Genomic DNA, 25,592 nt, shown 5'->3' on the forward strand with positions numbered 1-25,592 from the left:
AACACGACAATACAAAAACAACAAACGGAATGTGAAAACCTATACAGCCTATCTGGTGGCAACTAACACAAAGACAGGAACAATCACCCATGAAACACTCAAAGAATATGGCTGCCTAAATATGGTTCCCAATCAGAGACAACGAGAATCACCTGCCTCTGATTGAGAACCGCCTCAGGCAACCATAGACTTTGCTAGAACACCCCACTAAGCCACAATCCCAAAACCTACGAAAAACCCCCATACATAAACACAACACAAAATAAACCCACACCCTGGCCTGACCAAATAAATAAAGAAAACACAAAATACTAAGACCAGGGCGTGACACTGGCTGTGATTGGGAGTCCCATAGGGCAGCGCACAATGCCCAGCATTGTTAGGGTTTGGCCTGGGGTAGGCCGTCATTGTAAATAAGAATTTGTTCTTAACTGACTTGCCTAGTTAAATAAAACTTGAATAAAAATAAAACCTCACTGGCATTCAAATTTGTTGAACTTGTTTTTGAAGAGGATAATGTTGTCATGCTTCCTCTCCGACATATTAACTAGCAACTGAACAATTGAAAGTTTGGAGCTTTGTTGTGAAACTAGAGACCATACATTACTTTTGGTAAGACATCCAGAGGCTCTATAAACTTCTCTCTTTGTGAATGTGCCGTTTTTGTGGCAAGTTTTCTATTGTTGTTCCATCTTCATCTTCAGGCCTTCCACCATCTTGTTTCTGGGTATTTCCACAAGCAACAAGATCCAACATAGCTCTTTTATCTGAAAATATTTCCCATAGCATAACACTGAAAAAATCCAAGCTGATCTGGCTCACCTGAAATCCTCCCAGTTGTTGCTACCTCATAGAAAGACTGAATCAGAATACCTAACACTGTTATGTGCATCTACTACAGAAAGAGTGTTGAATGCTGGAATGTCAGTACAATCTCCATTATGTTCTGTTGTATAACTCACATGTACTCAAATAGGGGGTGCTTATTTGTCTTGTTTTGATCTAGCAACCTTTTGGTTTCTGTACCAACACTCTAACAGCTAGGCTACCCTAAAGCTATATCACTGTAGGCTATATCACAGGCCAGTCTTTTATACAGTAAATACAATATACATGAACATGCATATATGATTATTATGACAATGCTTTTTGTCATTCTGTTTCATATCATTTCCACAGCTCCTCAGAAGACGTCATGAATACATCGTTACCAACCACCAATGTATGACTGCTGAAGACTATGAGATATGACCCCAAATTGTAGTGTGGTGGATATTATTTTCTGAGGAGAATATGATGACCAAAAGAACGTTAAATTGTTCAAAGTAGCCCGGGCTACATTATCATCTAATTAGTCCGTATTTCTGTGATTCCAGCCACATTGAGCCTTTATGCTCTCCTGAGAGTGGAACAGCATGGAAGCAGAGAGATCTGTATCAGAATGTCATCATTTCCTAAGCACAAGGCATTCTGGGTTTTGGTAGATTACCTCGCCCTTGACAGCCTCAACAGTGGCGGCGTTGACAAAATGGCCGCCTGCGACTTTTGGTGGATTAGAGATAAAAGTTATTCCAAATGCCATCACTGCACTGTGACATTTAGCAGCCTGTGATGCTTTTCAAATAAATCTGAATAAATGGTCGGGAAATTACAATGTCTCTCAGCCAATTACAAATGAACATCACGCACAACAATGTGAGTTTAATAACCGATGGTGTAGCCTAGGGTAATGCATCTAAAATGTCCTAATCCCTAACTGGTTGTAGTTATACACTTGCCACGTTCAACCAGTTAGCAAGTCGGAAACTTCAGAGTTCCAACTAGCACGTGAACGCGGCATATCTATGAAGGATTTGTCCTGGGAGATCACACTCAGTCCTCTTTTTTCATTTGATCAAATGAGATCTCAATGACAATGGACCACCATTGTGTCTCTAATCAGCTGTTTACTTTGTAGTCCTTCTGAATGAGACTGCTACAGGAATTCATGCAACTGTAACATCTGCTTGCCTTGTGTGGCCTAACATGACCTTATTATGGCTTATTATTGTGCATGACTCTTCCGGTCCGTTCACCCTTATGGTTAACATTAGCGCCATATAAATGATTAACATGCTACAATTAACGTAGCCTCTCATATCACATTTAACAATTGCCTGAATGGATGAAACGTCATTGACAGATTTGTCCTTTCCATTACTCTCCATAACTCTGATTGTGTCAATGAGTATCCATCAGTCCACAGAGCCCTGGGTCGCTGTGCAGTGTGAAGTCCTGATATTAACTTGAATTTCTGTTTTATTAACTGAAGGGGCAATTATTTATATGTACTACATGTGACGTTTCTATAATTAGTGACTCTCAATATCCACAGTTGCTGTGCCTTGCACTGAATCTCAATCGAAAGATTAGTTTAATTGACTAGAATCAATGCTCGTTAGCTCTCCTCATCAGACACACTCAGTGCTATTTTAATGTATGATGTCTTTATTCAACAATTTCCTGCTGGAATCTGCTTGGATTAAGGAATGCCTCATTTTGAGTTCCTCTGAGTGGGTCCTGATAGAGAAATGTGATTTGGCTGGCGTCAGTGTTTTTAACAAGGTTGTACGTTTGAGGGGATATGTAATAGGGTATGTGAGCACTAAGCAAACTGTAGCATGAATGAGCCTCCTGAGAGATGATTGGTTTTTAATTACCATAGAAATCACTTGACGCCTAATACCCTTAACTGTGAAGGTAGGCTTGTCCTTTCTGTTGAACTATTACGGAATACGGAAAGACTGAGTGTAAAGTCTAACTTCCGCATAATATTGTAGTGTTCTTGGAAGTCAGATAATTATGTAGGCTATTTGTAGGGATTTTTCCATCACATTGTTTGACTTGATGGACTTTATGGGAATAGGTTTGATCAAGGAAATGAAGGTTTGGTAGGATTGGGTAGGCAGCACACTGTCTGGGTTGGAAAACATGCTCTAGTTACAACCTTGTCCTATCACTGAGATTTAAAGACTTTTCCAGTAAATGATGGTGAGGAAACACCATAGCAGCACTCAACCCAGCATGACTTCTACTCCTGAAACTCTGCTCCCTAAAAGGTGACGAGGAAAAGCAAGGAAACTCTCAAAATGTTCACAAGTCGCATCCTATTCGACCAAATACTCTTCACTCTCTGTTGACCCTGAGGGAGTTGGGTCAATTAAACCAGGGTGTCGATCGATAGTATGTGGGCAGAATAACAAGACACGTCTGCCATCTACTGTCAGTGTACTCTCCACACTATGCCATTTAACCCAGGCAGGCAGGAGAATGACTGCATGGGTAGCATCCCAAATGGAACCCTATTCCCTATTTAGTGCACAAATTTTGGCCAGGACCCACAGAGCTCTATATAAGGAAAATTGTGCCATTTGGGATTCTACCCATGCACTCATTTTCCTGCTTGCCTGGGTTAAATGGCATTGTGTGGAGAGTGCAGTTAGCCCTGGATCTCCCTGAGCTGTCATCACCTCTGTCACACTTTCTAACGGCTCCTGAAAGGGCCCTCTTCTCGGCCCCCAACTCCCTCGGCTCCCACCTCTGGGCTCTATAGGTCCCAGACCTGAGTCATTGTCGTATCAGGCAGACACTTCCAAGCCAAGACTGTGAAAGACATGAGCCACTAATGAGCCATGATGGAGTCAGATATCAATATATCTATTATGTTGTGGGAAGCCTCATCATGAGAGGAATCTTTTGAAAAGAAGACATAAAGGTTGCCAGTTTGATGCAAAAACTTAAGTGAACTATTTACAAAATAAAAAGCAGATCAGAGCAGATCAGCCTATAGAATGACAATACAGTAGGAAAAACATATTGAGGAGGAGGAGTCGTATGACCATATCGCTCATTAATATATTCTGTAGGTGATTCAATCATTGAGTGGTGTGACTTTTTTGTGGCTTTGTCATGTATTCACCTGAGCCGGGTCTTCTGTTTAGCGAAGGGGAACCTGTTTGAAGTTGATTCTCCTTTTCTTGCGACTTTCAAAGGAATATCCAGCCAATAGAGAAGTTTAATATCAGCTCCAGTATTCATAAAGTGTCCTAGATCAGAACTCCTACCCTGAGACACTTTATGAATAAGTGCCCAGAACACCAGCCACTAAAGCTCTCAATATTGCTCGGAAACAGCATTGCCATGACACAAATTGATAACAACTGGTTAGGTTTATGAGAGGACCAGGTAGTGATGCAACCAGGATACTCTCGATGGTGCAGCTGTAGAACCTTTTGAGGATCTGAGGACACTTGCCAAATCTTTTCAGTCTCCTGAAGGGGAATACGTTTTGTTGTGCCCTCTTCACGACTGTCTTGGTGTGCTTGAGCACATTATGAGCATTATGTCAGCGTTTGTTTCTTGAGTGTTGTATTGCAACTGACTGTAATGCTGAGTGTACATGTATATTTCAGTGCTGTAGAGCAGGGGTGTCAAACTCATTCCATGGAGGTACAAGTGTCTGCAGGTTTAATTTTTTCCCCTTCAATTAAGACCTAGACAACCAGGTGAGGGAGTTCCTAATAATTAGTGACCTTAATTCATAAATCAAGTACAGGGGTGGAGCAAAAAAAAAAGAACACTCGGCCCTCCGTGGAATCAATTTTACATATGTGCTTTGAGAATCTCAATTGTTGGTGGTCGACTTTGATAGAGCCCTCGGTCTATTCAGAAACACAAACACTCTTGTTTCTGTTGGTGGCTATCTGATCTGAACCTCTAATAACACTTCCTCCTTATTTATTTATGTTGTGCTGTCTGAAATCCCCTCTAGATCCTGTCACAGATTAAACCCAAATAAATGCTGTCACTGTTAGTAATGTGTTCTCTCCAGTTGAAATCTCTGCTGCCATCCACCGCCATCATACTGATTTGTCTGTCATCACTACATTGAGACTGCGTTGACACTGACAGCTCCTGACCCTCTCTCTCACTGACTGACAGAATTATGACATCACAAGTGTGCGTATACAATAAGTCACCAAGCAAGGATGGGGGGGGGGGGAGTAGTACACTCAGCCCGAGCTCCGCCACAAGAGTCTCACATTGGGGTTTCACACCTGCATGTGCAGCCATCGCTCATCTCTCTTTCTCTCACTCTCTCTCTCATAAAACCACAGGGAATCATGAATAATAACATTGATGAACTTGTGCAATTTCTTCCCAAACACTGCTGATCTATAGAAACTATACAAAACAATATTTAAGTGCTTTTGTAATATAAGAAAAGTAACTACCACTCAATTTTTGTTTATTATCTCTGTTTGTGCTATGCTGACATCTAGTGTACAGAATGCGGACACTTGAGGTGCTGCTAATTTGAAGTGCTGAGTACGTATGTGGTTTCTGGCTAAATTCACAGCTACATCAGCAGCTGTGCACTGACTATTTGAATCTATAAACCCATTGGTTTCTAAATGAGTTAGTAGTACAGTGTCTGTCATACATTACATATTGTACTACTCTTTGTCAGACATATCCAATCCATGAACAAGGGAATTATATTCCCTTTTCACTGAAATTGCAGTATTTCCCTCAATTTGATGTTTCTTCAAGTGAATGTCTTATAGCAATTATATGTTTGCTCTTTTGATCTGAAATATTAGAATGATTAAGAATGAAATAGGTTATTATCAGTGGCGTGCAGCTCTAATGTAGCCTTACTATCCATAGCTCCGGTGGTGCTGTATATTATTGCATGGTGATGACAGAACGCAATGTAATTTTGCCCTCTGAGATCTCAGTCAGACCTAGCTATCTGGCCAGCCGGAATTAGCTACATGGCAGGCCGACTGGCTGGATTTAGCTATCTGGCAGGTAGGACCCAGCTGTCTGGCCGACCTACCTATCTGGCAGGCCAGCTGGCCTGGCCTAGCTACCTAGCTATCTTGACCAGTTTGCCAGATAGGTTGGTCCAGCTGGCCTGCCGGCCAGATAGCTAGGTCCATCCGGCCGGCCAGCCAGATAGCTAGGTCCGGCCAGCCAGGTAGGTACTGAGGAGTGGCTTCCATCTGGCCACTCTACCATAAAGGCCTGTGGAGTGCCACAGAGATGGTTATCCTTCTGGAAGGTTCGCCCATCTCCCCAGAGGAACTCTGCAGCTCTGTCAAAGTGACCATCGGGTTCTTGGTCACCTCCCTGACCAAGGCCCTTCTCCCCTGATTGTTCAGTTCAGCTGGGCGGCCAGCTCTAGGAAAAGTCTTGGTGGCTCAAAACTTCTTCCATTTAAGAATGATGGCCACTGTATTTTTGGGGACCTTCATGCTGCAGAAATCTTTTGGTACCCTTCCCCAGATCTGTGCCTCGACACAATCTTCACTGAGCTCTACGGACAATTCCTTCAACCTCATGGCTTGGTCTTTGCACTGTCAACTGTGGGACATTATATAGACAGGTGTGTCCCTTTCCAAATCATGTCCAATCAATTGAATTTACCACAGGCGGACTCCAATCAAGTTGTAGAAACATCTCAAGGTTGATCAAAGGAAACAGGATGCACCTGAGCTCAATTTTGTGTCTCATAGCAAAGGGTATTTCTGTTTTTTATTTTTAATACATTTGAAAAAAATCTTTGTCATTATCGGGTATTGTGTGTAGAGCGATGAGTATTTCTATTTATTTAATCGATTTTAGAATAAGGCTGTAACATAACAAAATGTGGAAAACGTGAAGGGGTGTGAATACTTTCCGAATGCACTGTGTTGACATGCATACTGTTATTAAAAGACAGCAATGTGTTCACCTAAAAAATAAATAATTAGTTAGCTACCAATCACATGAATTGTGCACAAATATGATAGCTAACGTTAGCTAGCTAAGCGAGTTAGTCAGTGGCGCCGACAGAAGGAAACTGGTATCAACAAATGTTTCACTCTATCTAATAAAACATGACATTGCTAACTAGGCATCATTTAGCTAATACCATTTTAAAGTTTAATTAATAAGTTAGATACTCACCAGACAATGTTGGTAGGTACTGTAGCTAGCTAGATAGCTTGGTTTCCAATTTCCAACAGATGTTTCTAATCCCCTTGATTGGTCATCAACTGTTTGCCACTAGTGGTAGTGAATATTATTGTTGCCAAAGGTTTGCTGCAGATTAACCACTAGTGGCAAACGTTTGCAACCTTCTGGCAACATTTTGTTGCACACTATTTAGTTTGCAGCAAATTTGCCACAAACTTGTGGGAAGTTTGCAACAACAAATTCATTTTTGTAAGGGGTAGTTAGCTATCTTAGCTAACTAGCTTCTCTCGTATTGATGCAGTCAAGACAGGTACTACGTAATCATATTAGAAGATAAATAACCTAGCTATGACAAGCTAGAAGTTAGTCTACTAGCACAAGTCAGCTCGGTTGGTTTCTGCCTCTCCCTCCCTCCTTTCTCCTGTTTCACTCACTCAAAGTACACACACTGCAAGGCCCCTCCTCCGCATGCTCTCCTTTGCACTTAATTAGCTCTGATTAAAGTAGCTTACAAATATATTTTTCTGCTACTTCCCTCACTCGGATCCGACCACGTCCTCAGATCCATTCGGAGCGGGTCTCTGAATTGAAACATTTATTTATGCATGTTACACCGGGTGGGAAAGCCCCAAGTCTAATTTCGGCTCGTGTTCAAATTTTTAGACCTCTACTTGAGGCCCAACCTAACAATCCCTGTCACAACAGACAATACCAGAAACATTGTGAGTGATGTCACAGAAACTGGACTTTGGCCATAAATAGGGTGCTTTGAATTTTGTGTATTTTCCTAAATAAAACTGCTTCTATCTATTTTGTCTACTGTACCAAAACTGAACCGTAACCCCAAAACCGCAATATGAATCAAACCATGGGTTTGGTGAACCGGTACACCTTTACCCTCAACTACACAATTTGATCCGTAAAATGTACCTTTATGATTCAAGCCTTTGGGGATCTTCATGTACCATTGACCCAAGTGAGAAGAAGAAGCAGAAGGTAAGTCATGGGCCTATACTCTCATTGTAATGAGGATCTATTAAGATACCTAAATATGAGCTCTTGTATAGCATGACATTACTTAAGTTATAGACAGGCTATGGATATATTGAATTAACCTTTAATAATGTGGTTGGGATCTGTTATAACACGTTCATGAAATTCTTATAGATTATGGATATGTCATCAAGGTAAATCATTTCCCAAGTGGTACAGTTCTCCTGCAACAGGGTGACCAAATTACGATCCTACATCTGTAATGTCAGATACTTATGTCAGATTACAGCAAGTGACATAGCGGCTAGCCCACATCATTATTTACGACTGAGATACATTACATGTCAAATGGTTTCCAGGGTAGCACTCAAAACACACCCTGGTCAATAAGAGGCTTAATTTCAATATATTTCATTTTAATTTACAGCCATTGCATCCCGTGAGCATTTTCTATGAATGTCATACACTGCAACATGAAAACGTAGGCACATTTACAGTATAAAAAGCACCACGTTTTTATTCACAGTGTCATGGAAAACAATATACGCTACATTCTTAGGGCATAGTTTTCTTAACAGAACTATTATCCTGAGCACTGTGCACCATTGAAGATAACCTTTAACTCTTCAACAATCCCTTTAAATTTATTTCCCCTAAATGTTCATGTTGTTGGGACCTGAATCGAGCTGGCGTGCTAACCTTGTGAATTACTACTGTGAATTACTACTTCGAGTTATTACTAATATGCAATAGGAATCCCTGTATAATGTGAAAGCTTTAGCATACAATTTTATGCGATCTACTCAATAAATTAAGAATGTGTTCATTAGTGAAATTAATGTGTAATTTAATAATTTGAAGGACATACTAGTGTAGTCATTAATTTCATTGTCTCCGATTCTGGCAACAGGCGACATGCCCATTAAAACTGAGGTGGCATTTCATTGTTTATTTTAACACAGAATTCATTAAAAGATGTGGATGAAGTCTCTGTCATTTCTGGAAACATTCAAGTTCTTCCTTCACCTGGCCTTTCCTTCTCCTTCTGATCTCATATTTATTTTGGGACCCAGGGCTCTGTGTGTGTGTGTGTGTGTGTGTCTGTCTGTCTGTCTGTCTGTCTGTCTGTCTGTCTGTCACGGCTTGAAGGAGGGGTCACCAGCCTTTCATCCCAGACCGGCTCCCAGCTCCCCGAAAGCTCTATAGGTGGGAGGACAAGTCTGGCAGTAATTCCATATCTGGTTCAGCATTTATTCTCTTTATTGAGAAAAGCAGTTGCTTGCTTTCTACGGCCGATGAAGCCATTCTAACTTCGGACAACATTGGGAACATCAACGGCCTTGTGCTTGTCGGTGGCTTTGCTGTCCTCTGGCTGTGCTGGCTTTCTGATCATCCGGGGGCTTCCTGTGGCCTTCCTGGAGGGCTGGGGACTGAATAGAATAGTTACTTTATTAATCAATTTGGCTAGCACAGAAATTCGACTTCTACCTTTTTAATAACACCCCTAGACACACGTTGAGAAGTTACAGGGTCCGCCACAGCGCAGCGCCCTTGGATGGAAACGGTTTGGGGGTTAAAGAAAACTCCATCCTAAAACTATCTTTTGGTATTTGGTTCATTAGTCCGTTGTTGATATAGTCCCAAAATGTTTTGCATGTCAGCAATCAAGTTTTCAAGATATGTAACTTTCAAAATACAGAAATCTTGCCTGAATGATGCATTTTGCATCCTCTGATGCTGCATTTGCATCCTCTGATGCTGCGTTTGCATCCTCTGATGCTGCGTTTGCATCCTCTGATGTTGCGTTTGCATCCTCTGATGCTGCGTTTGCATCATATGATGCAAAATGCATTATTGGGCCAGATTTCTGTATTTTGAAAACTTGATTGCCGACATGCAAAACATTTTGGGACAATATCAACAAAAGATGAATGAAACAAATACCAAACAATAGTTTTTGGGTGGAGTTGTTCTTTAAGTGCCTTGCTGAAGGGCACAATGGCAGTGGTTCATACCTGGAGGAGCCGCCCATCTTGCGGTGGAGAAGGGGGCTCCTGGAGCACTTGGGTTTGGCTGGGGTCTGCAGGGAGTCCTGTGTCTTCAGGGACCTCAGGCTGAGGAGGCCGCAGTAGTAGTTACACTGGTGCTGAGAGACAAACTGCTCAAACACATTGGGGTTCTCTGTGATCGTGAGACTTTGGTACCTGGAATAATAACAACAGATTCAATGTTACAGATGAGTAAAGGAACAGTTTGTTGACAGAGCTTCGTGCCAGAGTTTGTTATTACAGTATTGTAATTGTAAATGGTCTATGTAGTCATGAATATCTCTAGAACACAATTTTCAGAAAAATTATACTAACCCTTTCGATTTGATGGAAATTCCAACGTTTGTGATCTTGAAGTTAACACCTGCAGCACAATCACAATTACAGTTCATTTCACCTGTTCTGTTATTCAGCCAAAGCATTGTCCTGCTAGAGTTAGTCATCCGAGACTATGGACACTGTACCTTCCATCCGAGTGAGCAGCAGGTTTCCATTGGTCCACTGGAGGATCCAGTGCTGCAGAGTACAACACTTCAGTGCCGCCTCTGAGCCAGTTCTCATGACCAGCCGGCCCGTAGCGTCCACCAGACAGTACCTCAGATAGACCCCCTTCAGGTCAGACTCCACCGTGGCATGGGGAATGGTGTTGGCAGGCCGATACATATGGTGGACTGGGATCACTCTGTGTAACCAAGAACATACACACACTGTGGTATGACAGAAGACTAAACAAAGTAGTGAAATAATATGAAAAAACATTGTTTTTATGTGCAAGTTTCGTATCATTTTGATGATCTCACTCACTCCAGCACTTCTCCAAAGTTTCCTATCACCCTACATTCCGCAGCAAAGATCTTGCAGTATTCACGAGCGATGTTCTGAAGTCTACATTCCTTTATGGAAAGAAGATTGCATTCATGATCAGACAAAAAAACTTTAATTGGGTTCGGGATCAGAGCTTTGATTCCTTTCATAACATTAATAATATCATTACATTGGCCCAATTTCCATTGATTTTCTTTAAACATTTACTTTATGTTAAAGAAGTAAAACCCTTCACCTGTTGGGTGATTGCCAGGTTTCTCTCGACCAGGTTGCTCTCCTCCTTGACTCCGTAGTAGGCGATGGGGCTCTTCACCTTGATGTAGCATGTGGTCCCAGACTCAAACACTGGCTCCAGCCCATAGATGACCTTCACTCTGCAGGCCTTGTGGGAGCAGCCCTCTCCTATATGGGCCTCCTCCATCATGATACGCCCAAAGAACTTACTTCCCCAGACGCCAGAGTCAGCCAGGCCCTTGGTGAACAGTAGTGGACTCATCTCTATCTCCTCTCCCACTGTAGAGAGGAAAGATAGTAACATCATCAAATATAATGCACTGGAAGTGGTATTATGAGGCTGCATCGTGAGCCACCTGATCCTGCAAGCTTCCATGAATGGCTAGTTGAACGGCGCTAACCATTCATGTAAGCTTGGGGATCAGGTGCCTCGCAAGGCAAATGATGGGGTGTGACCGGACATTGTTGAACACCAATTACATCCTAACAAATAATAGACAAATGTAATCTTACCTTCTTGATCCTCACGCAGAAACATGCCAGAGAGTCCTGCAAAAAAGACAGAGTAGAAAGAATATCAGCTTGTGAGTTGCTAAGTGTTTATATATTCCTGCTACCAGTCACTTTTCAGCCCAGTTTATGCATATCCACCTATCACGCCTACACTGACTTTCTTGCACACTCACACACCCACACTAACACCGATACACACTCATATACACACACTCACCACCACGCACACACCCACCCTTCACATATATATGGCTGCCATATTGTTTACTATTATTATTATTATTATTAATCCTGTCACCAGTCACTTCCTCCTGATCCCTGCCTACATGTACATATCAACCTTAACTACTCCAGTATCCCTGCACATTGTAAATGTGGTACTGGCATTGACCCTGTATACATTCTATTTATTTTGCTTCCTCTCTTATTTGTTATTTCTCCAGTTTTTTTGTTATACTATTTTGACATTGAATACTGCACTGTTGAGAAGGGCTTGCAAGTTTAGCATTTCGCTGTACTTGTGCATGTGACAAGTAAAACTTGAAAGATATAGGAGATAAAATATGTACTGAAGTACTGAGTACTGCAAAAATAGATTCTAGTCGGCAGAATGAGAGATAAGAGATATAAAGATATAGGAGATAAAACACACCAGAGAGTACTGCAAAAAATAGATTCTAGTCGACAGAATGAGAGATAAGAGATATAAAGGTATAGGAGATAACGTGTTGAAACAAGTCAAACTTCAGAGATTGAACTGAGACACTAGTGTACATACTGTCTACACTCAGTAGGTAGTCTGTTGTGTCTGTCCCGTATTCATTAGTGATGGTGCAGCCATAAACTCCACAGTCTCTGCTGGACGTCTGGACAATAGCCAACGCTACCTGAGTCTCATCTCCTGCACTGGGAAACACACAGGAGTCAGGGATGGACAGAACAGCAAAATAAACAGAGTTTCAGAAAGCTCTAACTAGAATGGTGTCTCTACAACACCTTTACATTGTTGCCATCAGGAAAACCGTCTTTGATCGTGATTATTTTATTGTTGAATCTCTTTTATAAACAATATTTTCCACATTTTGGCTACAGCATTTCACGTCAAGGCAGCCTGCATTGAGGACTCACCTTCTTTTAACCTCAGTGATCTCCACCTCATCCCTGATCCACTTAATTGTGGAGTCACTAAGAACGTTGAAGAACTGGCACCACAGCTTCAGATGTCCTGCCGCATCTGAGAAGGGCTCTCCTCTAATCTTCCTGATGACCTGAGGAGCTGGAGAGAGAGGGGGGAGAAAGAGAGATTAGTGCCAGTAAGAGAGGGACTCCCGACAGACAGGCACAACTAGGTAAAGATAAACACTTTCTTATGTTTCAGCTTCCTAACTTGAAGTAATATGGATACTATTTCAGTTAAGACTCCATTTAATCCCACCTGGCAAGTAGCGGGCCCCATAGAAATAGAATGAATAGAACAAGCGTCCCCAGTCAAATTGTCAGGTTTAGAGGTTGCAAGCCAGTTCTATTATTTCTATATCTATAACTGACGATCCATCTCGTGACAGTGTCAAAGCAAACAGAGGAAGCACGAAGGCTCTCGATAGCACTCCCTACTGGAGGTTAGCCAAAGAAACTACACTGACTCCAATGGTTAATTTAGTTGAATAAGACTAGCTACTCTCTAAAAGTATGCCAACATCATTCACCCCTTTTTTGTACACTAAGCTGATATATCTTGAAAGGAGTTTACCTTTGAATGGGTTATGCTTGTCCTTCTCAGCTGGTTTCTCCTCAGTCTTGGTAGTGCTGGTTGTCTCCAGGGCAGGTTCCTGGCTCTGTTTGAGGGTCTCTGGTGTTGGAGCCAGCTTCCTCCTACTGAGCAGTGGGGAGCGTCTCTCTGTTGGAGGGGTGCGCTGGCCATTGGGGGGCTGCAGCAGGGGCGACCTGCGGGACAGCCCAGGGGACATGGGAGAGGAGGACTCTGGGGATAGCCTGGAGCTCATCCTGAGGACCTCCTCTCTCTGGGGGCTCTGGGTGTCAATCTGTGAAGCAACAGCTTCAGGGTCCTCTCCTTTGGGTTTCGGGATTAAGATTTTGCGTCTAGCGCCAGAGGCCAGCTCCTGTGGGGTGGCTGAGGGCATGGGGGACACACTGTCTGATCCCTTCAGCAGGCCAGTACTGCTTTCAGTGACTGAGACAGATGTTGAAGAGTCTGACTTTGAATATTCCTCAACTTTCACCTCCTTGGATGGAGAGTTTTTGCTATCCAACAAAATGGTGGGAACAGGTACTGACCCTTGTGTCTCACTACTTGGGGAACCCTTGGTATCAAACCTTCGTACAGTCTGAGGACCTGGCTGAGGAACATCAGGTTCGCATGCTTCACTCCGACCTAAAATCATGCCAGTATCTGGTGAATAGTCTCTCCGTTTTTCACTCACAGGTTGCAATGTTGGGGTTGTAATGTTGTTTGTAAATCCTGTATTTTTTGTAGAAAAACTTTGGTTCTCAGTGGCACTAGGAAGTGAGCTAGATTCTGTGGAACGCTCCGAAAGGGGAGAAGCACACCTTTGGTCTCTGCCATGTTGACTGCTGGACACTGGAGGCAGTGAGTGTGAAGAATCCATCCCTTTGACTGTATTTTCTAGTGTTTGTTGTTTCTCTGCAGGAAAGGTAACAGATGAGATGGATGGAGGAGGAACTGTAGTGTCCAAGGGCTTCTGCTCAGGAGTAACAAGAGAAGACTCTTTTTGACCATCCTTATTCGCAGCCAGACTAATATCAGCATTATGATCCAAAAGATGCTCCCGCTCTGTATCCATGACACTTTCAATGTCCATTACTATACATACAGGAGGATTACTGTTCTCTAAAGTGCCATCCATGTCTACAATAGAGATAGGAGGAATAACAAAAGCTTTAGGTGAGGCTTCAGTCATAGGAGTAACTATGGGTGTCTCAACTCGTTCTGGTTCAGAGGTATTAAATCTATATTCTACATTTGAAACTGAAATAGAACTGACAGACATATTGGTTTCCTTCTTACAAGTGTCTTTCTCAGGTTCCTGCCTGTACTCTGTCTCATCCATCCTCAACTCTGGACTTTGCATTCTCACATCCTGTATGTCAGTTGATGGGGGACATTTAGGTTGTTGGTCTGTGTTTAGACTTTGTATAAGGGGCATTGAAATGGTAGCTACTGAAATGGGTGCCACTGAAATGGGTGCATCTGAAATGGATGGCACTGGACTTACTTCTGTAGGGGCACTTTTCTCCATTTGTGACCTTAGAATCTCGGCAATAGACATGACTTTGGCTACAGGTGTTGGGGCTTTTGGTTGTTGCTCTGAGAGGTTTGTGTTTGGGACACTTGTTGTTGTGTCAGCCGTCTGTGATGTGTCTGGAATAATAGGCTGAAAGCAGGGATTTAGAGAAAGAGCTTGGCATTCTGCTGTCTTCAACACAGGTATACTCTTCTCATCCCATACAGACACTGCTATACTTTCAACGCTTTTCTTTTCAGGTGCTTTCGTAAGTCTTTCAATTTCACCTTCCTGAACTTTGCTAACTTTATAAACAGTTTCCATGTCAGCTCTTCTCTCATAACTGTCTCCCTGTGCATATATCTCAGCCAAATTATTACCCTGTACTTTAACGTCAACTTGTATTTCTGTCTCACCAACGGTTTTTATAGCTATCTCAACTTGGCCTTGCTGGCCTACTGAGGAAACACTACACCCCAAGGTTTTCTCACCAACACCCGGGCTTTCCAGGGGTGACTTTAGTGACTCTGTAAAAGGTAATGTATGGCTCTCATTTGATCCCCTGGAATGATCCTGTGTGCCCTGCGTCATTTTGTCAGAGGCCGATTGGCTCGGAGGATTGTGCAAAGTAGGAGACCGTTTGTTGGCATTTGCTGTGACTTCTCTGTCCGATGACGATGGAGAACGTTGTCGCGGCGAAGGTGATTGTCCGTCCAGCTTTCTCCGGATGGTTAGTATTACAGGTTCTTGCCCGACAGGTGTTCCCTTCCACTCTCTCTCTGTCTGTCTGTGGTTCTGTGTAACCTTGAGGCACAATAAAAGCAGAGACAGATTTACATTCTGTAAATACTTTGCTGCAGTCATATCCATGACACATAAACACACATCATTGTTATATACACATCAAAAACTTAACCGTGTTATCTTATGAACAAGTCACCAAAGAGACTGCTGTAAGTGTTAAAGACTATGGAAATAACAACAAAGGCTTGACCTTTTCTCCGACAAACTGAAACACATTCCACATCCACAATGTGCAAAGCTCTGTCGCCTGCAGATGTGTTTACTACTAGCAAAACACCAGTCTCAACGTCAACAGTGAAGAGGCGACTCCGGGATGCTGGCCTTCTAGGCAGAGTTCCTCTGTCCAGTGTCTGTGTTCTTTTGCCCATCTTAATCTTTTATTTTTATTGGCCAGTCTGAGATATGAGTTTTTCTTTGCAACTCTGCCTAGAAGACCAGCATCACGGAGTGACCCCAAACTTTTGAATGGTAGTGTATATATGTGGACACCCCTTCAAATTTGTGGATTTGACTATTTTAGCCACACCCGTTGCTGACAGGTGTATACAATTGAGCACACTGCCATGTGATCTCTATAGACAAACATTGGCAGTAGAATGACCTTACTGAAGAGCTCAATGACTTTCAACATGGGAACCGTCATAGGATGCCACATTTTCAACAAGTCAGTTCGTCAAATTTGTGCCCTGCTAGAGATGCCCAGGTCAACTGTAAGTGTTGTTACTGTGAAGTGGAAACGTCTAGAAGCAACAACGGCTAAGCCTTGAAGTGGTAGGCCACACAAGCTCACAGAACGGGACCCCCGAGTGCTGAAGCATGTAGCGCGTAAAAATTGTCTGTCCTCTGTTGCAACACTCACGACCGAGTTACAAACTATCTCTGGAAGCAACCTCAGCACAATAACTGTTCGTCGGGAACTTTCTGAAATGGGTTTCCATGGCCGAGCAGCCACACTCAAGCCCAAGATCACCATGCGCAATGCCAAGCGTTGGCTGGAGGGGTGTAAAGCTCATTGCCATTGAACACTGGAGCAGTGGAAACACTTTCTCTGAAATTATGAATAATGCTTCACCATCTTGTAGTCCGACGGACAAATCTAAGTGTGGGCGATGCCAGGAGAACGCTACCTGTCTGAATGCTTAGTGCCAACTGTAAAGTTTGGTGGAGGGGGAATAATGGTCTGGGGCTGTTTTTCATGGTTCGGGCTAGGCCCCTTAGTTCCAGTGAATGAAAATCTTAACGCTACAGCATAGATTGACATCCTAGATTCTGCACTTCCAACTTTGTGGCAACAGTTTGGGGAAGGCCCCTTCCTGTTTCAGCATGACAATACCCCGTGCACAAAGCGAGGTCCATTCAGAAATGGTTTGTAGAGATCGGTGTGGAAGAACTTGACTGTCCTGCACAGAGCCCTGACCTCAACCCCATCAAACACCTTTGGGATGAATTGGAACGCCGACAGCGAGCCAGCCCTTATCACCCAAGACAGGTGCCTGATCACACTAATGCTCTTGTAGATTAATGGGCGCAAGTCCCCGCAGCAATATTCCAACATCTAGTGGAAAACCTTCCCAGAAGAGTGGAGGCTGTTATAGCAGCAAAGGGTGGACCATAGCAGGTGTCCACATATTTTTGGTCATGTAATGTATCTAATGAATTAATCTTGTTTTCAATTTTGAGCTCTCATGTTAAGTGCTGAGTGCTCAGACATATTTACTAATTGGAACCTGGTCAATGGATGAAGCAATCCTGTTTTCCAGTTATAACTCTGTTACTATCTCACAAACTGTTCTTGACTTGACAGCTATGGCTTGTAGTCAAATCACTATAATTCACACAGGTTCAACCCCTCAGATAGAAAGATTTGAATACTGTCTAATAGTGCTACTGGTGGGGTAGTGCTGTTAAGCTGCACTAATTTGATTATGAGATGATTATTACTTCACTTAATATGTCCTTTGATGAGCCATGGAGATGAACAATACCCTCACAAACACAGTGCAGTCCCACAATACAGGACAAGGTAGTCTAATGTTTCGACCAGGTGCAGAGTGAATGTGGATCTGTTGTGAGATTAACTCCTGGTCTGAGCTCATGTTCCTTTAGTCTTAGATAAACATAACAGTAAGAGATATCTAACTCATTTGAAATAAGCACCAGATCTAATTGGTCAGCTGAAATTAGCACCAGAGGGATTGGCTCCGGTGTGACTTATGTGTCACTCCATCAGTGAATGAGATAAATCCAGAGTTACTGAAAGGACCATTCACATTGCTTCTACTTTGATTTCAATATCACAGAACTAAAATATGGTTTGTGTGAAATAAAAATGCATTCCCTTTGAAGAATCAACTGACAAATTATATTGAAATGGGGAGTACATGAACATTTACAATGACATGTACAGAAGGGAGAGTATGCTCTTAGGTTCACATTGTACAAAAATCTATTGTAGGCCTACTTTGGTTTCATTGAAACAAGAAAGTGCTTTATAACCTGTCTCTCTCTCTCTCTCACACACAGTGTTCACAGTGGAGTGTATGACAGTGGAATAAGCACAGACAGACATGGAACATGCAATATGTTTAGGTTTCGTGAGGTGGACAGAAGTCTGTCTCAGCACTATTTTCACAGTACTTTGTTTCCATACCTTCAGTAGAAAATGTAGTGTTTCAAAAACCCCAAATAGTATGAAATCATAAAGGTCTTCTTTGGAGAGAAAAAATAATCAATGCCTAAAATGATTTACAAATTTTTGGAAGAGAGACAGAAAACGACATTATCTTCCTCTCTGTTTGGCATGACTGTGACCAACAGCGTAACTAAAAGACGAGGATAACAGTGCAGTTCAACGCTCAAAGATAGCAGAAATATTACCCATCATGCTCTCTGCCTCTATGTCTGGACCAATCCAAAACCTTTTAAGGCATCATTGCTGTGCCATCTGTTCCATTGTGCTTTTCACTCTCATGCCATGTGTTTTCCACCACCAAGACCATTCACAGTCGCCTTAAAGCCCCACACTGTCACACAAGCTAAGATTGTTGACCTCCCAAAATCCTTATTGCACAAATCATACGCACAACAGAAGCCTTGAGGTACTCTGTGATTTCTATACTCATGTTTTCAGCCATTCGATATGTAGCAGTGGTAATATACCTGCTGTCCGTGCCAGCACATGCATCATTACACATACGTCTTGTCACACAGAGAGGGGCATACTTGTAAAGTCTAATAATAGCCCTATGGATGCTTGTGTTACTGATCTGATCTGGTGTGTTTTGGAAATGTTAGGCGCTCCATGAGCTCATAGGGACAGGGCAGAGACACTCACCTCCCCGCGCAGCTGCGCAGGCAGCCGAGACAAAGACACATTCTTTAGGCACGTGCTTGTTTCCTCCACAGACAGCTGATCTCCTGACTGTTCACACAGACGCTGAGGCAAGGCAGAGACAGCCTCGCTGCTCTTACAGGGTGATGTTAGTACTGACTCCACTGATTCCCCAGCAACTTCAACTGCAGTTCCAGTTCCATGGATGGAATAAGTATCGGAGTTTAGCACCTCAAGCACTGATGCTGAATCGTTCCCCGGGCATTCAGTTTGACCTTTTAGGGGAGTAGTGGTGCTGTTTAGGTGTTCCAGGACAGAAGGCTTATCGTCTACCTCAATGTCTGTTACGTTGCTTTGATGGGTTTTAATGTTCTCTGGTGTGTTGCTCAAAACCTGTGGAGTTGTTACTGAAGGACTTGCTTGTGGTTGTGGTGTGACAGAGGAACTTGGTTGTGGTTGTAAATTCGGGGAAGGACTTGGTTGAAGTGGTTGTCGTTGTAATTTAATTGAAGGACTTGGTTGACGTGGTTGAGGTTGTAGTTTCGCAGAAGGACTCTGTTGTGATTGTGGTTGTGGTTTCGCATAAGGACTTGCTTGGAGTTTCTCTGAAGGACTTGGTTGACGTATTTGTGGTTGTGGTTGTAGTTGTAGTTTTGCAGAAGGAGGATCTGGCTGTGGTTGTGGTGTTACTGAGGGACCTGGTTTTAGTTTTACTGAAGGACTTGAATGACGTGGTTGTGGTTGTAGTTTCCCAGAAGGAGGATCTGGTTGTGGTGGTAATGAGGGGCCTAGTTGTGATTTTACGGAAGGGCTTGATTGACGTGGTTGTGGTTGTAGTTTCGCAGAAGGAGGATTTGGTTGTGGCTGTGGTTTTGCTGAAGGACTTGGTTGTGGTTGTGACGTCACAGAAGGAGGACTTGGTTGACGTGGTTGTGATTGTAATTTCGCTGAAGGAGGACTTGGTTGTGGTTTTAGTTTAGCTGAAGGACTTGGTTGTAGTTTTAGTTTAGCTGAAGGACTTGGTTGTGGTTTTAGTTTAGCTGAAGGACTTAGTTGTGATGAGGTGACAGGAGGAACTGTACTCTGACTCCCCATAATATTGTTATTTACAACATTTTGGGTCACCTGAGCCACTGCAGCATTCTGACTCTTATTCCCTGAGATGGTTTCCCCTGTAGAGAGGAGCCCAGTAGAAGGAGACATGATGCTAGGCTCTCCGTGTGGTGGGGTTTGTACAGGTACTTTCTCCTTCACTTGGACCTTCACTTCTTCCATTACTGACACAGTGTTGTTCAGTGGGGCTCTCTCAGACTGATTCATGTATTTTACACTCTCTGTCTTTGAGGCTGAAGTTTCAACAGCCCTCTCCACTTCCAGGGCCTCTTCTGATGACCCCAGTGAGGGTGAGGACTCAACCAGACAGGGTGTCACACTGACCTCTCCTTCTTCACTCATCCCTCTCTCCTCAGGCTTCTTCCCGGCTTGGCTATCAGCCGTCATCCCACTATCCTCTCCATTGGAGATCTTTATCTTCTTCTTGGCCAGTGATGCTTTTGGTGTGTGTGGAGCAAAAGACTTCTGCACTGAATCGTAAACATACGTCCGCCCTTTGTTGCTGCTATTTTCTGTAATGGCTGCCTGTCCATTGACATTGGAAGACCCAGCCCTGTTAGATTCCCGTTTTTCTTCTCCCACCACAGGTGTGTCCTGTAGCATGTCCTCTGCCTCCCCAGCATGAGCCTGAGTGCTCTCCTCAACCACTTCATCCTCCATAAAGCTGGGGGCACTGAGGCTGGGGTCCATGGGGGACCGTCGCTTCCTCTGGGACCGGTCTGGACTGATGGTCCTCAGTGTTTCCTGCCGACTACCAGGAGACCCGTGGTTCTCCTTGTCCCACGGCTTGGGCTCCTCCAGCTCTCTGCGTGTGTTTTCAGCCTTCAGTTTGATCTTGGCGAAGTACTGCTGGTGGATCTTGTATTCGCTCATCGTCCCCACCTCAAGGACTCCAGAGCAGGACACAATGCCTTTGTTGTTCCTGGCTGACGCCTGGTAGATGGCTGCATCCTCCATAGTGCAACTGTAAAGAAAACAAATTATAGATACTTGTATTATACAGTTGCTGCACAATTTTTTAAATAATATTTTTGTGCATCAATACAAACCAAACTGACATCAATATGATAACGTTTAACATCTTCAATACAAATTACAATTATGATCTTGATACATACTTGTAAATGTGCAGTGAATGGTTTTGTCCATTGTGGGAAATGTTGTATTTAGGTAGTCCACAGTATCTGTCCAATTGCAAATCATCTTTATACCATGTCACTTCAGGAACGGGGTGACCTGGAGTCAAATTGAAACAGAGAAACAGTTATAGAGACTACATTTCACACTTACTGTAAAATATTCAGATAGATAATACTGGTTAGCAAGTACAACAACAAAGTATGTAGGCTATTACAAACAACGTATTGCGCCCACTCACACACCAGGGGAGAGTTTACCTGACACCTCACAGGTGAACTTGATGCTACAGGTTTCAGATACGGCTCTTGACTTTAATGTCGTCTCAAAGGATGGCTGGGTCTCCTCCGTTAAATGTGCCATAACACAATGTAGTGTGCTCCTGCATAACACACTTAGTTACATTTTCAAATGTAAACAAATGTCTCTCACCTGGGACAAAGCTATTTTCAAAATATGTAATCTTCTATGCAGGCAATGGAAGACAGCCAAAATATATGGAATATAAAATGCAATAATTTGTAAAATATATAAAGACATTTTTATCAACACATTCAACCCTACATACTGTAAGGTAATGTGATTCCATATCCTAGTGATTTGATATCCATGGATTGTCTTGCTTTCCATAAGAATTGCAGAGGTCAAAATGAGTGTTATGTAGTTTGTGATGCAATATCTGATGCAATCCAATATCACTATAATCAAATATCAGCGAACATACTTCACCAAGCACACATCGTTCCATCTCAATGTCATGACGGTGAGACAACACAAGCCAGGCTAAAGGAAAGCTAAAAGATAGCAAGTGCTGGTGTTAGTTTAAATGAATTTCATGAAACAAATACATGACAGTACCTTGATGGCCTGTACTGAGAATAGCTGTGACTGGAGTAGCTATGCAGAGAGGATGCAAATAGAAGCAGCTTATCAGGCACAGTGTATAGGTGTTCTGGCATGAATGAAGATGGACTAAGAAGTGTTCCTACATACATTGTCATGCTTTTAATTGGTTATCAAATGCCCTTAATTGGTTATTACATTTAATTGGTTATCAAATTATTTAATTTATAATTCACTGTATCACAATTCCAGTGGGTCAGAAGTTTACATACACTAAGTTGACTGTGTCGTTAAACAGCTTGGAAAATTCCAGAAAACGATGTCATGGCTTTAGAAGCTTCTGATAGGCTAAGTGACATCATTTGAGTCAATTGAGGTGTACCTGTGGATGTATTTCAAGGCCTACCGTCTAACTCAGTGCCTCTTGGCTTGACATCATGGGAAAATCAAAAGAAATCAGCCAAGACCTCAGAAAAAACATTGTAGACTTCCACAAGTCTGGTTCATCCTTGGGAGCAATTTCCAAACTCCTGAAGGTACCACGTTCATCTGTACAAACAATAGTACACAAGTATAAACACCAAGTATAAACACCACAGCGCAGCTGTCATACTGCTCAGGAAGGAGGCGCGTTCTGTCTCCTAGAGATGAACGTACTTTGCTGCGAAAAGTGCAAATCAATCCCAGAACAACAGCAAAGGACCTTGTGAAGATGCTGGAGGAAACAGATACAAAAGTATCTATATCCACAGTAAAATGAGTCCTATATCGACATGACCTGAAAGGCCGCTCAGCAAGGAAGAAGCCACTGCTCCTAACCGCCATAAAAAAGACTACAGACTACGGTCTGATGAAACAAAAATAGAACTGTTTGGTCATAATAACCATCGTTATGTTTGGAGGAAAAAGGGGAAGCTTGCAAGCCGAAGAACACCATCCCAACCGTGAAGCACGGGGATGGCAGCATCATGTTGTGGGGTTGCTTTGCTGCAGGAGGGTCTGGTGCGCTTCACAAAATAGATGGCATCATGAGGACGGAAAATTATGTGGATATATTGACATCAAGACATCAGTCAGGAAGTTAAAGCTTGGTCGCAAATGGGTCTTCCAAATGGACAATGACCCCAAGCATACTTCCAAAGTTGTGGCAAAATGGGTTTAAGGACAACAAAGTCAAGGTGTTGGAGTGGCCATCTCAAAGCCCTAACCTCAATCCCATAGACAGTTTGTGGGCAGAACTGAAAAAGTGTGTGCAAGCAAGGAGGCCAACAAACCTGACTCAGTTACACCAGCTCTGTCAGGAGGAATGGGCCAAAAATCACCCAACTTATTTTTTGGAAGCTTGTGGAAGGCTACCCGAAACATTTGACCCAAGTTAAACAATTTAAAGGCAACGTTACCAAATACTAATTGAGTGTATGTACATTTCTGACCCACTGGGAATGTGATGAAAAAAATAAAAGCTGAAATAAATCCTTCTCTCTATTATTATTCTGACATTTCACATTCTTAAAGTAAAGTGGTGATCCTAACTGACCTAAAACAGGGAATTTTTACTAGGATTAAATGTCAGGACTTGTGAAAAACTGAGTTTAAATGTATTTGGCTAAGGTGTATGTAAACTTCTGACTTCAACTGTACATGACTCTATATGAATATAATGCTTTCAATAAAGAATGCAGGTATTGCAGGCTCATTATTGAGTGACATTAATGCCAACAAAAACTGCATTTGTATTCAGAAATGTATTTTGAATGGAAAATGATTGAATTCAGATTCTATTTCTGTTGGAACTAATATCACTCCATTCACCATAGAGTGCAACATCTTAATTGGTGGATATGTCATGCCTGTAATCATGGCCATAAACAGAGTGTTTAAGTGTAGGTCTAGTCACTCTGTCTGGTGTTTCTCGGCCAGATCATTAAGATAGGGTGCTGCTAAGGCCATGGTTTATTTGAGATTGTATTTTGACTGACTATTGCCTAGTGTCTACGGTGAAACAAAATCAAACCACTGACAGTGGAAAAACACTAAGTGACGTCAGCAAGTATTACATGACGATACTATCTGTACCATTCATATTTAATTATAATGAAGAATACATGTTTTCACTTGACTTGATAGTTTTGCAGCACGCACTTGGCCATAAGTAGACATAACCAGTAGTAGGAAGATTGGATTTTCATAAACTTTTCTTCTATTTGTAGGATGCATTTTGGAAGACGGTTTGCCTTTACACAGGCTCATGCAGTGAGATGCAGTTTATTTATAAAGAGCTGAGAGCTGACCTTCATGGTCATAGCTTTTTATGAGCCGGTAGTGAGTGTTGCCTATCAGCTGGCCATTCAAACAGTCCTAAATGCAGTACACGACACCATGGAAACCAACAATGCCTTTGATATGTGGTTGACTCATCCAGTTGCCTTAAGATGAATGCATGATAACTGGCTCTGGATGAGTGTCTCTGCAAATGACTCAAATGTAAATGTTGTGTAAATATAACTAACACCGCTATCTCCAACTAACTAACACACTGAGAAATCATTTCAATCCAAGCCATCCAATCATTTTAATTTAAAAAGGCATTATAAATTCAATGATTATTGTTTTATTATTAAGACCTCATAATGCAATGATGCCGAATCAATGGTTAAACTTCACTTCAAAAGGAGAGGGATGTGGTAATAAACATATTCTAACTTTCTTGTTGCTTGTTGAGGTACAGTAATATTTCCTGTGTTGAGCTGAGGGGTTGTGTACCTGTTTTCAGGCCTGACATCAGAGAGGTAGCTGCGGCTGCTGGCTCTGCTACTCCCTATGACATCATCTCCATTGTGGGAGCTGGACCTGCCGTCCCCCGCAGAGTAGGAGCGGGTCATCAGCCTCCTGGAACTCATTCTCCAACAGATACCGTTTCTCTTTCAAACTTAAATTCCCAGGAGAAACTTCCTCAGAGAAGGCAACAGATGATGATGTACATCCACCAAAACAAATGAGGTTTTCTTCTGTGGCTGTAATCTGTTATGGTCTAAATCTGGGAGATAGCAGCTGAAAGAGAGATAAAGATAACACTAAGTTATTTTTAATAACAAGATACAAAATCAAGATGATGCCCTTTTTTGGTAAATATTTATGAGCTTGAAAACATGTTTTAAAAAAAGCAAACACTTCTATTGTCTTCATCAATTGTAGTGTAATGCCTTATACTATAGAGACTGATATCAGCAACAGAGATGTTTGCTCAAAGTAATGTTGTTATGTTCAGTTGGTAACACATCCATTATATCATCATTCATCGACAAGCTATCTTCCATCAGATCTCTGAGGTAAACTCACCATTCATAGCTTTCCTTTTGTCTCTTTGTATAAGGACCCACCACTCTCTCCGACTCAAGGCACTGTGCAATTTCCAAACAAACATGAGCATGTGTACCCTGCCAAACCTATTTATAACAGGCCTACAAATAGGCACAAGAGCACATC

At 42.4% G+C, this 25,592-nt stretch overlaps 1 protein-coding gene across 5 annotated transcripts; it reads right to left on the reverse strand.

Annotated features, from left to right (window-relative positions):
* Positions 1-8,394: 8,394 nt before the first annotated feature.
* Positions 8,395-25,592, reverse strand: LOC109882253 (alpha-protein kinase 3-like). 5 transcript variants are annotated; one of them, XM_031815109.1, is made up of 17 exons: positions 25,446-25,580; positions 24,870-25,157; positions 22,122-22,160; positions 21,524-21,645; positions 21,245-21,362; positions 19,601-21,090; positions 19,017-19,564; positions 13,366-15,682; positions 12,744-12,891; positions 12,394-12,521; positions 11,616-11,651; positions 11,104-11,381; positions 10,848-10,936; positions 10,508-10,725; positions 10,359-10,407; positions 10,011-10,199; positions 8,395-9,425 (listed from the first exon to the last, which is right to left on the reverse strand). In XM_031815109.1, exons 2-17 carry the CDS (start codon positions 25,004-25,006, stop codon positions 9,302-9,304), a joined length of 6,030 nt encoding a protein of 2,009 aa, XP_031670969.1. In that variant the 5' UTR covers positions 25,007-25,157; positions 25,446-25,580; the 3' UTR covers positions 8,395-9,301. The 5 variants fall into 5 exon arrangements, with proteins under 5 accessions (XP_031670969.1, XP_031670982.1, XP_020329937.2 ...); XM_031815122.1 differs by having other exon boundaries at positions 19,017-20,002; positions 20,063-21,090; positions 25,446-25,578; XM_020474348.2 differs by having other exon boundaries at positions 19,017-21,090; positions 25,446-25,578.

The sequence above is a fragment of the Oncorhynchus kisutch genome, linkage group LG3 (assembly GCF_002021735.2).
Source record: "Oncorhynchus kisutch isolate 150728-3 linkage group LG3, Okis_V2, whole genome shotgun sequence".
Lineage (NCBI taxonomy): Eukaryota > Metazoa > Chordata > Actinopteri > Salmoniformes > Salmonidae > Oncorhynchus > Oncorhynchus kisutch.